Source organism: Vanellus vanellus (genome assembly GCF_965231255.1).
Source record: "Vanellus vanellus genome assembly, chromosome: 25".
Lineage (NCBI taxonomy): Eukaryota > Metazoa > Chordata > Aves > Charadriiformes > Charadriidae > Vanellus > Vanellus vanellus.
The window spans coordinates 3,944,513-3,958,429 of record NC_138930.1 but is presented as its reverse complement, the minus strand read 5'-3'; the positions used below and the strand labels follow the sequence as shown (position 1 = coordinate 3,958,429).

The window sequence follows — 13,917 nt, the reverse complement described above, 5'->3', positions numbered from 1 at the left end:
CCCCCATTATTTTTTCTTCTTTTTTTTTTTTTTTTTCCCCTCTCCCCCCCCCCGCCCACGGACTGGCAGGGCCGGAGGAACCCACAGGGTTTATCCCCCGAGTGCCCCAGAGCCCCCCCCAAACCCCTCCGAGGCTCTTTGGGGACTGGGGAAGGGGTTGGGGGGGTTGGTTGGAGGGGGGGGGGGGAGAGAAAAGCAGCAGCGAAGAGCTTTGGGGGGGGGGGGGAAACGCAGAAAAAATGGGGAAGAAAAATTAACACAAACTAGAAAAGAGATACCACAACTCCGATTACAATAAAGAACCTCAATAAGTGTCTATTTACAAATCCACACTTGATTTTTTTTTTGTTGTTTTGTTGGTTTTTTGCATATTTAGCCAGTGCTACGCAGAGGTTCAGCCCAACCGGGGGGGGTCCTGCTGCTGCAGTCCCCCCCCCCTCCCCCCCCAAGCCCCCAGCCCGGATCCGGGACCCTCCGGTACCTTCCCGGGAGGATTCGTTGCCCAAATCCCAATTTGGTTGCCCGGGGAGGGATGGCGGAGCCTGTGGGGAGCAGCCCCGGTCCCCCCCCCCCATGATGTGTGGGGTGGGGGGAGATGGGGGGGGAGACGACGTCTGGACTAGCACTGGCTAGAAACCATGGAAAAAAATAACAAAAAAAAAAAAAAAAAGAAAGAAAAACAAAACCCAAAATTAAAAAATCAAATAAAATAATAATAATAACAAAAGGTGTGGGGAGAAATGAACAATACACAAAACCAAACCCCCGTGATTCCTGCCCAAAATTCAAGCTTCCATGGGGTTTTCTGGGTTGGTTGGTTTGTTTGTTTGTTTGTTTTTGTTGTTTTTTTTTTTTTTTTTCGGTTATTTGCTTGTTTTTAATTCGCGAAGTGCAAGGGCTTCGGCGGGGCTGGTGTCAGGGCACCATGTCACAATGTCACAGAACCTAATTAGCATCCTTCCTCCCGTCCCGCACCTCCCGGCTTCCTCCCGCCGGGAACCACAACTCGGGATTCCGCCTCAGGTTTGGTTTGGGTTTGTTTTTTTTTTTTTTTTTCGTTTTTTTTTTTTTTTTTTTGTTAAATATATATATATATATACACATTTTTCTTACAAAAATAAATTTAGGCTTTCTTTTTTTTTTTTTTTAATAATATTTTTTTTTTTCCGTAGAAGTTGGTTTTGACTTGTAAACATGGTTTCGCTTTTGCTTTTTAAATTAAGATAAAGTGATCTCAAAGTACCCGTTCCATCGCAAAGTGCTAAGACTTCTTTGTTTGTGGTTTGTTTTTTTGTTTTGTTTTTTTTGTTTGTTTTGTTTTTATTTTTTTTTTAGCATGATGGTTTTTTTTTTAATTTTTTATTGCTTTTTTCTGCATTAAATAAACATCCATCTCTCCCCCACCCCCACCACTCAGCCCTCCCCCCCCCAACACACACTCCCCCCCCGCCCCTTCTCACTCCCTCTCCAAAATACATTCGGCCAAACCTGCTCTTGCTTTGAAAATAAAAACGAAAACACCAAAAGGGGGAAAAAAATAATAATTAAAAAAAAAAAAAAAAAAGAAGAGAATCTAAAAAGTGCTTTTAAAATAAAAGGGCTTAAAATCTCTTTTTTTTTTTTTTTTTCGTTTAAAAATGTGCATTTAGAAAACAGGTGACCAGCTGAAAGGTGCCTTTTCTTATCGTCCTCTGCTAACCCCGAGGGTTAGTTACCCGCCTCTAGAGCCATAGAGCATCTATAGATATATATATATATATATTTTGGGGGGAATGGGGGCCGAGGGAGCCGGGGCCACCGCAGCTCGCCTCCCCTCTTCTCCCCCCCCCCTCCCCCCCCCCAAAAAGGCCTCCTGCCCCTTTAAGGGAGACCTCAAATAACCTTTTTTAAAAGGAATTTGCCATTTTTAGGCGCTTTCGGGGCGAGCGGGAACACTGCTGCGCTGGCCCAGTGCCTCAACTACACTGGGAAGGGGGGGGGGGGGAGGGGGGAGGTTTTCCCCCCCTCCCGCCCCCACCGCCCCAAATTCTGCCAGGGCAGCGGGTGTCCCCAACCAAGGGTGCCCCCAGTCCTGAGTGTCCCCAGTTCGGGGTTTCCCCAGCCAGGGGTGTCCCCAGTCCTGAGTGTCCCCAACCAAGGGTGTCCCATCTTGGGTGTCCCCAACCAGGGGTGTCCCCAGTCCTGAGTGTCCCCAACCCTGGGCGACCCCCCAATCCTGGGTGTCCCCAGTCCTGGGTGTTCCCAACCAGGGGTGTCCCCAATCTTAGGTGTCCCCAGTCCTGAGTGTCCCCAATCTTGGGTGTTCCCAGTCCTGGGTGTCCCCAACCAGGGGTGTCCCCAATCAGGAGTGTCCCCAGTCCTGAGTGTCCCCAATCTTGGGTGTCCCCAGTCCTGGGTGTCCCCAATCAGGAGTGTCCCCAGTCTTGGGTGTCCCCAGTCCTGGGTGTCCCCAGTCCTGGGTGTCCCCAGCCCCGGGCATCGGACACCCGCTGCCACCAGCAAACCCTGCAAAATCCTGGTTGTCCACTCACACGATTAGGCAATTTTAGGCAATTTTCGGCAATTTGCTACACCGAGCCGCCGCCGCCGCCGCCACCTCCTCTCTCTGGCAAATTCGGCTTCGCGCTGCAGCTGGCGGCAGGACCCCCCCCCCTCACCCCAAACCCCCACCTCCGAGGCACCGTGTACCGCCCGCCCTGAAAGAGCCCTTCCGCTCCTACCACTTCTTTTTTTTTTTTGTCTATTTTTGCTTTTTTTAAACTTTTTTTCCTTAAATAGATCTCTCTCTGAAATAGGTTTTGATTATTTTTTTTTTTTTTTTAACGTGTGTTTGGACACAAAATAAAGCTTTGGATTTACATGGAAGCTCTTTTCCATGTGACAGAGCCACTTTCCATCCCCACCCCGTGCTTCCTAGCGTCTGCCTTTCCAAGAAAAGGTCCTTGGCTACCGAGGGATCCTCGGGGGAGCCCTGCTTACGATGGGAAGATTGGAAACATAATATATATATATATTTTTTTCTGTTTTTTTTTTTTTTTTTTTAAAAAGGGAGAGAAACATCTTTAAAGAGAAAAATCGGAGGAAAAGTACTAACTAGATTTTGTGACACTTTGTTTTTGTGGTTTTTTGTTTTGTTTTTTTTTTTTTTTTGGTTTAGGAGAGTCCTTGCGTGTTACCCTCAGACGACCCTCCTGCTACATTCAATCCTGACGCTTCATTATTTGAATTATCCTCAAAGTGCTGCTCCTCCTCGTCGTTCCTCTCAATCTTGACTCTCGCCACCGTCTTGATGTCCTCTGATTCTTGACTCTCCCCACCGGCTTGAAAACTTCCATCTTCGGGGTTCCCCGTAGGGGTGGTAGGCAAACCCCCGGCATCTCTCACCCGGGGTTTACGGCCCCTCCTGGATGGAATACCGTTGCATCCATCTTTTTTAAGGTGCCTGTGCAAGTGGTCGGAGCGGACGAAAGTCTTGAAGCAGCTGTCGCACTGGTAGGGCCGCAGGCCGGTGTGGACGCGCATGTGGTTCTTCAAGTCGTAGTTGTGAGCGAAAGCGGCGCCGCATTGCTGGCACAAGTACGGCTTCTCCCCTGTGTGTTTCCGCATGTGAACCTTCAGCTTGTCCTGCCTGCGGGGGAGAGAAAGGACAGGGAGGGGGGGGCAGGTCAGCCTGGGGGTCTGCCTTCGTCCCTTGCGCCCGGTACGGGGCGAGCATCGCCCGGGATGGAGCTGAGCACCGCCCGGTACGGGGCAAGCATCGCCCGGGATGGGGCTGAGCATCGCCCTGTATGGGGCAAACATCGCCCGGGATGGGGCTGAGCATCGCCCTGTATGGGGCTGAGCATTGCCCAGTATGGGGCTGAGCATTGGTATGGGGCCGAGCAATGGTACGGGGCCAAGCATCGCCCAAGATGGGTCTCAGCATCAGTACGGGGCTGAGCATCGCCTGATACAGGGTTGAGCACCATCCGGTACGGGGCTGAGCATTGCCCTGTACAGCGCTGAGCATCGGTACAGGGCTGAGCATCAATATGGGGCTAAGCATCCCTGGTATGGGTCTCAGCAGCACCCGGTACAGGGTCAAGCACCACCCAGTAGAGTGCTGAGCATTGGTATGGGGCTGAGCATCGCCTGGGATGGGTCTCAGTATCAGTACAGGGCTGAGCATCACCCAATACAGGGTTGAGCACCATCTGGTATGGGGCTGAGTATCACTACGGGGCCAAGCATCACCCAGTATGGCGCTGAGCATCAGTACAGGGCCAAGCATCACCCAGTACAGTGCTGAGCATCGATACAGGGCTGAGCATCAAGTACAGGGTTGAGCATCACCCAGTATGTGTCTCGGCAACACCCAGTACAGGGCTGAGCATAGGTATGGGGTCAAACATCACCCCATACAAGGCTCAGTATCACCTGGTATAGGGCCGAGCACCACCCGGTATGGGGCTGAGTATTGCTTGGTATGTGGTAAACCATCTCCTGGTATGGGGCTGAGCATTGGTACAGGGCCAAGCATCACCCGGTATGGGGCTGAGCATCGGTATGGGGCTGAGCATCACCCAGCATTGGGCTGAGCATGTGTACAGGGCTGAGCATCACCCAGTATGGGACTGAGCATCAGAACAGGGACAAGCATCACCCAGTATGGGGCTGAGCATGGGTACGGGGACAAGCATCACCCAGTATGGGGCTGAGCATGGGTACGGGGCTGAGCATCGCCTGGTACGAGGTCAAGCATCGCCCAGCACGGGGCTGGCTGGCTCCTGGCAGGGCCTGCGCTGCCGCAGCCGCAACTTGCCGGAGCCAGGGGAGGGCAGTTGCAGCAGCCGGGCCGGGGGCCAACAAGGCCATGTGAGCCGCAGCAGCTCGCTTCTTCCTGGAGGAAAAAAAAATCAGGCACGAAGCGTGTGGTGGGCAGCGAGGAGCAGGATCCCTGCCTAGGCAGAGGACAAGGGAACCACTCACCGAGCAGATCCAGCCCCATCCCTCTCTGCTCTCCTGTAGGGAAAAGGCAGCCCCCGGCCCCACACACCCATCGCAGCACAGCCACCGCTGCCTTCACCCAGCGGGGGAAATTCTGCCAGCACGAGAGCCCAAAAAGTCCCAAACCTTAAGGGTTCAAAACACTCAGGACGTGTCCGCCTCTCATTTTAATCCAGTTCTGAAAGGGCTTTCCTTAAAACAACGCTGATATGCAGCACCACATCAAAACAACTTTTTAAAAAGAAATTTTTATAATTTATAAAATTGTATAAATACTTATAATTTTTTATAAAACCACTCTGCTTTTCTTTCAGAAGATTATTAAGAGCGCCATCACCGCTCCTCCCCCTGCAAATGCAGAGGAACCAGGAAGCACAAGTGAGCAAAAAATTGGTGTAAACCAACAGGCTCCGGTCCCCACCTGGCAAGGGGGTGGCAGGGAAACACCCCATGGATGAACCAGGGCTGTTTTCCTCCCGCCCTAACCCCAAAAGCTACTTCAAGAGCCAGGATTGCTTCTCTCCAAGCTCCCCAGGTTTCCCCAGTCTGCTGTGGTATTTTTAACGGCACAGGGAAGAGGTTTGTTTTCAAGCAATGGACTGTCACCTGATGGGATGAGGATGGGGAAGGAGAGCATCGTGACAGAAAGCAAAAGAATAATAAAATCGGGGGGGGGGGGTGGGGTGGGGGGGGGTGGAAATAAGGATGCTGGAGCACTTGGTTAGGTTTGCACCCGTTTTTACATTGGGAGCCTCTGAGATAAGGCTTCGAGCACAGCCCAGGTGCTGGGGGAGAAGCTGGAAAAAACAACTTATTGACACCAAAACCAACACGGAGCAGACAAGACCCGGGCTGGCAGCTCGAGTGTATGACGCACTGCTGTACCCCATGGCACGCCGTGCTGGGGGGCCGAGGCTGGGCACCCCCAGCGAAGTAGCCATGGGCAGAAGGAGCTGGAAACCAGCTGGGATTTTGGGCAGCAGCCTCCAGGGAGGTTCTGCGGAACTGCTGTGAACGCTGTGGCTCAGAGCAGGAGCAGCAGCTGGATGCTCTGAGGCGAGACACAAGATGGGGCACAGCACTGGTGGGCAGAGATGCCGATGGCAGCTCCCTGTCCCTGCCTGGGCTTCTCCGAGATGTATTTTGGCCGGAAAATAGCACAGCCCTGGCATATTATGAAACAGCCTGGTTTATAGGGGCTGGAAGACAGTTTCCACCCTGTTCTCTGTTGTGCCAGGCCCTCCTGGGAGCCCGCAGGTCCCCATCCGAAACCCACAGGAGGGCAAGACCAAAAAGCAATGAGGTGGCACTGCCCCACCGACATCCTCCTCCCCCCAAAAGCCCCTATATGCCTTGTCTCATCTCTCCCGTCACTGCCACCCCCAGTGCCGATGGCTGCCGGGCACCCCGCGGCATTTCCGCATCCAGATGCGAGGCGAGGACCTTGGACCGCTCAGGTGCGGCGGCCAGATTCTGCACAGGGGTGTGTGCGCAGCACCCAGAGGCCCCCCGGCACGGGGCAGGGAGGTGCCACGTCGCAGGGCCCGGCCGCGCAGGGCTGGGTGCTGGGGGAGCGGCGGAGGGCTGGCATCTTGCCCCCGCCATTATCTGCATTCCTCAGCTCTCCAACGCCGGGGCTGGGTGCGGCGAGGGGGCTGGCAGCGCTGTGGGGCAGGACATAGCCCTCCTGCCCACGTCCTGCTTCACGCTGGAGCCACCTGCTACATCCAAGGGGTGCCCACAGCAGAGAGCAGCTCCACGGACCCCCCCCCCCACCCCTGCCCCAAGGAAGAGGCTCTTGGGAAGCGAAGCAGTCAGCACTGGCGAAGCTGGGAATATTTCAGCAGGCAGAGCAGGCAGGGCAGGCAGTCTGGCTCCTCTGCCAGGCAGCCCACGCGGTCCCTCGGCAGGGCCGGGGGGGGACTGGGCTGGCTGGGACCCCCGCCCCGGCTCAGCCATCACAGCCGCAGAGAGAGGAGGCGGTGCTGCGATGCGTGGACTCGAGTGAACCGGAGGAATCCAAACAATATCCCCTTTCTTCAGCGTTCCCGTGGCGGAGGGAAGGAACGGAGGAACCCTGATTAGAAACAGCGCCGAGGCAAACGCCCCCGGGGAGCTGAACCAAGGCACCGGGGTTTGTGTGGTGTTCGGCGCCGCCATCGCTCAGCCCGTCACGGTTTGCCGAGAGTGGACACGAGGGGCACGGGGTCCAACCTCTTCCCAACCCAACTACCAGCCACCAGTGCTTGAAGTCACCCCATGGAGCCATTTCTAAATGACTCTCCAACTCTCGCCTCAACCCCGGGGCTCCTCAGCCACAATGGAAATACCAAGGGCTGCAGCTCCGCTTCATCAACCACGTTATTTAGCCTCCACAGAAGCTCGGGTCTGGCCAGGTTTCCAGCAGAGCTCAGCAATTCTGGACACCGGGACAGTGTGGCACTGGATATCGAGACAGGCCCCTTGAGATATCTCAAGAGTCAGACCCCCAAATTGCTCGTCTCTCCGGAAAACTCTGGCCTTCATATCCAACTCGCCTGTTCAGATGCAAATCAGTTGAGCAGGCGAGATAAAATTGCACAAGACCAGCCCCATGCTGACCCCCAGGGAAAGCCAAGAGCCGGTTTTGTGTGACAGCCCCCTCTCCTCCCGCGTCCGCCTGCTCCTTACCTGGTGAATCGGACTTTGCAGATGTTGCACTCGTAGGGCTTCTCCCCCGTGTGGGTGCGGATGTGGCGCGGCAGCTTGCCAGCCCCCTGGATCACCTTCTCGCAGATGGGGCACTTTTGGAATGCTTTTGCCCTGATCTTCTTCTCCACCTTCTGGGACCAGGACGGATAGACATCGCCCTCGCTCGAACTGCCAAAATATTTCAAGTAATAATCCATGACCCCATCGTCATCCTTTCGGTCGTCCTCCCCGAGCTGCTGTCTCCCCACGGAATTCATCATTTGCTGCAGCAGGGCGCTGGCAGCCAAGCCATCCACCTCCCTCGCATCATCCTCCGTCTCTGCTCCAGCAGGAACGAAGCTGGGGGAGTCACCGGCTTCCTGCTGGTCCAGAGGCCCCCCCGGGGTCCCCTCCTCTTCTCCCGGTGTGGGCAGGCCACGGCCGCTGTAATGTCCGTTCTGAGAAGGTGAAAACATGGAGCCAGGAGCCGCCTCCTCCTCCTCTCTGTCCAGCCACATGGCTGGGTTGCTGTCAGGGTCACAGTCATTCACCTTTGGTCTTTCGTTTAGGGGGGCTTGCGAGTAGAAGTCTATGCCATTGCAGTCTGGCTCCTCCTCCTCCTCTTGGCCTCGGAAGTTCAGTCTCTGAAGGTCTCTCAACTCTGGGTTGGTCCACGGAAAGCTGCCTTGGTGGCCATTGACGGGGTTGCTCTGGAAGAACTCCAGGTACTCTTTTGCTCTGAGATGGTTCCTTTGATCAATTTGATCTACTGTATCCATCTGGTCATTTTTGGCCAGAATCTTCCTGTCCAGGAGATCCGTGCAAACATCCCTTACCGCCGGGATCTCCAGCAGTGTGGCGGCATTGAGGATGTCATTGACATTTGAAGTGCTGACAGTAAGGGTCGCGGTGTAAGCGAACTCCAGCAGAGCCGACAAGGCGTCTGCACTCACAAAGTCTATCTCATACACGTTTTGCTGGTCCACCACTAACCCTGAGGTGAAGAGCTTCTTGAAGTACTGGCTGCATGCCGCCAGGACGGAGCGGTGGGTGGGGAACTCCTGGCCTTCCACCAAGATGACCACGTCGCACAACAGCCCGTTGTTTCTCTGCTCATTCAGACTGCTGAGGATGTCGCTGCTGTGATCGGGGAACGGGATCCCTATGGGGCCGTCCACGCCACCCGCCATCTTCGATGCAAAAGGCTACGAGAGAAGAAGGAAAGAGCAATGAGTCATGGGGGCATTGGCTGTTTGGAGGTATCACATAGCATGGGCAAACTCCCAAGGTAGAGCAGGTACCTGTCCGCTGATGCCAGCGTGCTCTGCAGCGAGCACTGGCTATCGGCTCGTGTGCCCCCCGCACCTCTCCACATCACCGCCGAGGCCACCGTCCTGCCTGGCATCTAAGACATGCCTCCATCAGCAGGTGAGGACGGACCCGTGCTTACCTTCGCTCTGGGAAGGAGGAAGAGAAACACAGCCCAGGTGCTCTCAGAGCCTGGAAGAACAGCTGAATTAGCACGGATCTGGGCCAGAGCTAGCAAGCCTCGGCAAGGACCAGGGTTAATACAGGCAGACAGTATCTGGACCGAGCTTGCAGGCATGCCTGGCATTGGGCTACGATGGCATGAGCCTCACCAGTGGACACCAGTCCACCTCTGGGGGTATTTCCTAATCCCACCACTTCTACTGCAAAGGTCCCCTGCTCGTTCAGCCTCGCTCTGCCCAGTCGAAGTCCTGATCCAATCGTATAATCACTGGGAAAACTGTTCCCATCGCTCATCCCTGGGGTTCCAGGGTCAGCAGACGCTCTGAGAGATGCAGGCAGGGTGCTGGCAGCGAGCATCCTTTGGAAAGGACAAGCTCAGTGCCTGAGGGTACCGGTGTGCAGAACAGGGGAGTACCAACCACCCCAGCCTGCTGCTAAGGTCATTTTACAAAGAGCCGAGCTTAAACACTTAAAGCCAAGGCACCTGCTTGGGACAGGAGCCTCTGGGGTTGGCTGGAGAGGAGACTGGTGTCACGAAGCACCAGCAGCAGAGCTGGCATGGGCTCCCCGCATCTCAGAAAGGCTTCAAGCAGAAGCAGCAGTTCTTTCCAGTGCCGAGAGTTTGTTTGGGAAAAGACAAATAAATAAGTCAGTCGCTCCTGATGTGCTATCGCGGCAGAAACGGATCCACTTGACTTTTAATACATCCTCTCTTCAAAGGCTGAAAAAGCCAGAGCGAACCGAGCAGCTCCATTCGGAATCCCCCTTTGCCAGGAGAGGGGCACCAGGGCCAAACGCGGGCAAGAGCAAAACCTGCCCAGCTCCACCACGCCGCCTGCCCTGAACAAGCCCCTTAGCTTCCCCCAGGCCCAGCCTTCTGAGGGCCAGTAAACCCCTCTACTCCTTGCAGCAGAGATGCCGTCTGCCTATAAATCAATATATTTGCCCCCGCTGCCCCAAGCGCTGCGATCCTTAGGGACCAACACAACCCGCGGTATATCCACGCACAAATAATTTGGTTCATAAAATACCTCGGCACAAGCGTTAAGTATCAAAGTCCCCAGTTTTCAGATGGGGAAACCGAGGCACAGCGAGAAGTGGCCTGCCTCACGCGAGGGGGGAGGGATGGATGAGTCAGGAGCACGTCCAGAACAGAAATAATTATGCAGGAAGCAACTCCCAGCACCGCGTTATGGCACGGGGAGTTAGCAACCAGGTTGCAAAACAAAGCTCTCTTCCCGACACATATACACACACACACCCCCCATTCTGGGCTTGCTAGCAGATTTCTCAGTAGCTCTTCCTATTTTCTTATTTTTTAAAAAAATTCATTTATCCAAGGGGGTGGGGAAGGAATTTCTGCACCTTCTTGTTTTATACAAAGAAAGTGCAGGAGAAGGCAGTTCCGAGTCCATGAAACACCAATCTGAAGCAAACCCCTCAATATTAAACAGTACTGCATAAACCATCATTAAGCTCACCAGGCAATCATGATGGGGTGGGGGGGAAGAACTAGGAGTAGGGCTGGACTGGATGCACTGGGCAGCCAGTGCAACTCCTGCCACCAAGACCAAGCACCAAAGCAAGGTGGCCTTCCAAGACAACCAGAGCAAGGGCACCAACTCCAGAGCCACCTCCTGGGCTCCTGTAGCAGCAGGATTTGAACTCAAAGTCATTATTTCACAAGGTTGTTTTTTTTTTTTTTTTTTTTATATAAGAGGTCCTGGCTATGGAGGAAAAGGCTGTTCGATGGCTGAGCTCAGCCTGGGGACCAGGAAAGCCAGCACCGCTCCGAATTCGGGCACCGGCTCCAGGGGTGACCTTGGACAAGGTCACCACACCTCTGCATCTGTCGGGGGTCCAAAGGACCCCCCCGGCCTCCCGAGCGGCTGGGCTACAGCAGGGGAGGCTCAGCAATCGCTTGCCCCATTCCCACCAGGACAGCCCCAGAGCTCCCCAAACCCCACCCCCAATGATCTGAGCCACCACAGGACACTGGTCCCCACAGCAGGGCGTGTGACACCTACCCACCTCCTGGCCCTGAAAATGACATTAGAACCTTGCTCCCCAACTTTGCCCTCGAGATTAGATATTTTACAAAGCTTTTCCCCCTCCTCTAAAGAGAATTTGAGCTGCATGAAGCATTTTGAAGCTTCAGGCAATAGTCTTCTGGGCAGCCAAGCTTCATCACCCACACAACCAGGCTTTGTCGGCTGTGGTGCCCAGCTCCGGGGATCGAGGGGGCCTGGGGGAGCGTGTCAGGCCCGGCAGGCAAGGTCACCCCCCCTCCCCAGTCAGGGGGCCGGGACAATCGGCCGGACAGTGTGGGAACGGCTGCAGGGTCATGAGACTGCCGAGGGCTGGCATGGAAAGTTGTACAACTTCGCAACTCATTCTCCTCGCACAACACGCCCTTTGTGTCCTTCATCGGCGGTGGCCGACAACGTTGAGGGGCAAATGGGCTGCCCCAAACCCCCCTAGGAGTGGCCACGGCCAGCGACCACCGAGCTCCTTCCCTGAGCGCTGCTGCCCAGCCCTTAAAAATCACACCCTGTTCTGTTTTCAGGGGGATGAACAGCCGGAGTATTAACGCCTGCGCAGGGCTGGGTGGCTCAGGGGATTAGTAACAAGAGATGGAGCCTTCCACCTTTACAGGTTCAGAAAAAACAAATCCCCACCGGGAGCAGGCACAGGGCACAACGCCGCGTCAGTGGGTTGGGTGAAATCTGCTTGGAAGGGTCCCGACGGCCAGGTGACAAGTGACAAAAGCCGCTGGCACAACCGCCCAGCTAGTCCCCCTCCTTGGCAAGAATAAGGTCTGAATGGGCCACCAAGGGGGAGCTTCAACTACTGACCTAAATTTCCTAAGCAGCTCTTTTCTCTCTCTACACCCCCCGACCGCCGAAAAGGCATTATACACTTCTTGTCCCAGACTGCGTGTCTCTGCAGGGTTGCAAAGATCCCACATTTCACCCCAAAGCAGCCGCATTTGAGAAGTTAGGAAATCGTCCTCGCCTATAACTCGTAGCTGCTGAGGGGGCACCATCAACTTAAAATACAGTCCATTTGAAAGAGCGAGTTTACAACAATACCAGAGCTCTCAAATTTATTTACAAACCTTATTTACAAACCTGGTGTAACAGGACGCACATCCTTAACTATTCGGCTAACTCTGCTTTCAGCAGCACTGAGCCCGCTCCGCATTTCCAAAATACCAACGTAACCCCGGCTCCCCAGGTCAGCTCGACACAAACATAGTCCGATCCCAGGCAGGAAAAAATATCTTTTTTTTTTTTTTTTTTTTTTCGGTGCGAGAAGCGTTGGCGACCACACGTGCAAGCGAGGGAAGCCCTCTGCCTCCCCGAGACGCTGCTCGCGGCAATCTCGGCTGTTCCACATCCGACTGCTTTCGCACTGAGGCCGACTGCAGTCTGATGCTGCTCCTCAACACTAAAAGGTTATTTTCTTTTCTTAAGCTCAAGTTATCAACTCGCTCCTTTCAGACCTACCAGACGAACTGCAAAAGAGCAGAACAGAGCGTTAACCGAAACCCCTGAGCTTGCACTTTACTCACCTCGAGTCCAGCGGGATGTCACCCAATAGCTTTCCTACAGGAGTTCTGGAATTTGACATTTACATTCAAATGAGACGACCACATTAAGATGGGATCACAACCAAAAGTGCTGACAAAACACTGCTTAATTACTAGTTTTCCACATAACCTCAGTGTCTTCTTTTTTTTTTTTTTTTCTTTTGCTTCTTTGCATTACTTTAAAATTTAGCTGGGCGAACAGAGGAACCTGAGCAGCTTACGAGGGCTCTGAAATATGCAGGTATCGGGTGTAAGAGCTAAGTCACATCTGGTTAGCCAGTAACAGCGAATGTTTTCAACGTGCTCTTCATCCGGAAAAGATCCCAAATCGCTTTACAAAGGCAGGGCTCTCCTCTGCCGCAGAGGTGCCACCCACTCCAGCAGCACCCACGAGAAGCTTGAGCAACACTACGCACCCTCTCCGGGCAGAAAGAGAAAATTATCATCGCCTTTTCCACCAAGCACAAGGCAAAATGGCTTTAGGGCACTGCGAGAATCCACAAGGCAAGGTTTCCTGGGAACAACTGCATTTTGGGTGACGGCACGTGGTTATTTGGCCTCTTGCAGCTCGAGGTACCCAAGGAACGGAGATCACAAGTTGCCATGCCTAATTTCTTAGAGGCAATGCGCGTACGGCAGCGTCAGGACAGACTTTGCAGTAGTGCTGCTGTGTGCTGGAGAAGAATTATTAAAATAATGTTGCTATATAAAAAAAAACCCAAAACAAGCAAGTCAGTGGTTTGCTGCCCAAGGCCCAAACATTATCCTAGCCCTCACTCACCACCGACTGGAGAAACGGGCATTTTTTCCCTATGAATAGCTCACCCCAATTATAGGTCAGACAATGCAAGTCCTTGTCTCTTCACTTTATATTTAGGGAGCGATCATCCCAGTTGCCCCCTTCCTTCTTCCAGCTGCATGGACACATCTGCAAGCCTGGATGTCTCGAGATAAAACGCAGCTCTCCGGCCATTTGGAGCATGAGCCATCATCTCTGCTGACACCAAGCTCTGCAACATCCCAAGGACAAGCCCGAGCAGGTCTCCCTCTGCCCAGGATCCACCCTAAACTATGCAGAGGCCTCGGGAAACACACCTAACGCGCAGCAGCATCAAGCCAAAAAGGTGGGAAGATGGTAGGCAGGAGGAAATGAAGGAGGGTGTTTTGCCTGCTTGGGA

The 13,917-nt window shown here is 54.0% G+C and overlaps 1 protein-coding gene across 2 annotated transcripts; it reads right to left on the bottom strand.

Annotated features, from left to right (window-relative positions):
• Positions 1–2,683: 2,683 nt before the first annotated feature.
• On the bottom strand, positions 2,684–9,092 carry ZBTB7A (zinc finger and BTB domain containing 7A). Of its 2 annotated transcripts, XM_082495539.1 has the most exons (3): positions 8,958–9,092; positions 7,657–8,861; positions 2,684–3,628 (listed from the first exon to the last, which is right to left on the bottom strand). In XM_082495539.1, exons 2-3 carry the CDS (start codon positions 8,844–8,846, stop codon positions 3,154–3,156), a joined length of 1,665 nt encoding a protein of 554 aa, XP_082351665.1. In that variant the 5' UTR covers positions 8,847–8,861; positions 8,958–9,092; the 3' UTR covers positions 2,684–3,153. The 2 variants fall into 2 exon arrangements, with proteins under 2 accessions (XP_082351665.1, XP_082351666.1); XM_082495540.1 differs by lacking the exon at positions 8,958–9,092 and having other exon boundaries at positions 7,657–8,888.
• Between the last annotated feature and the right edge of the window lie 4,825 nt (positions 9,093–13,917).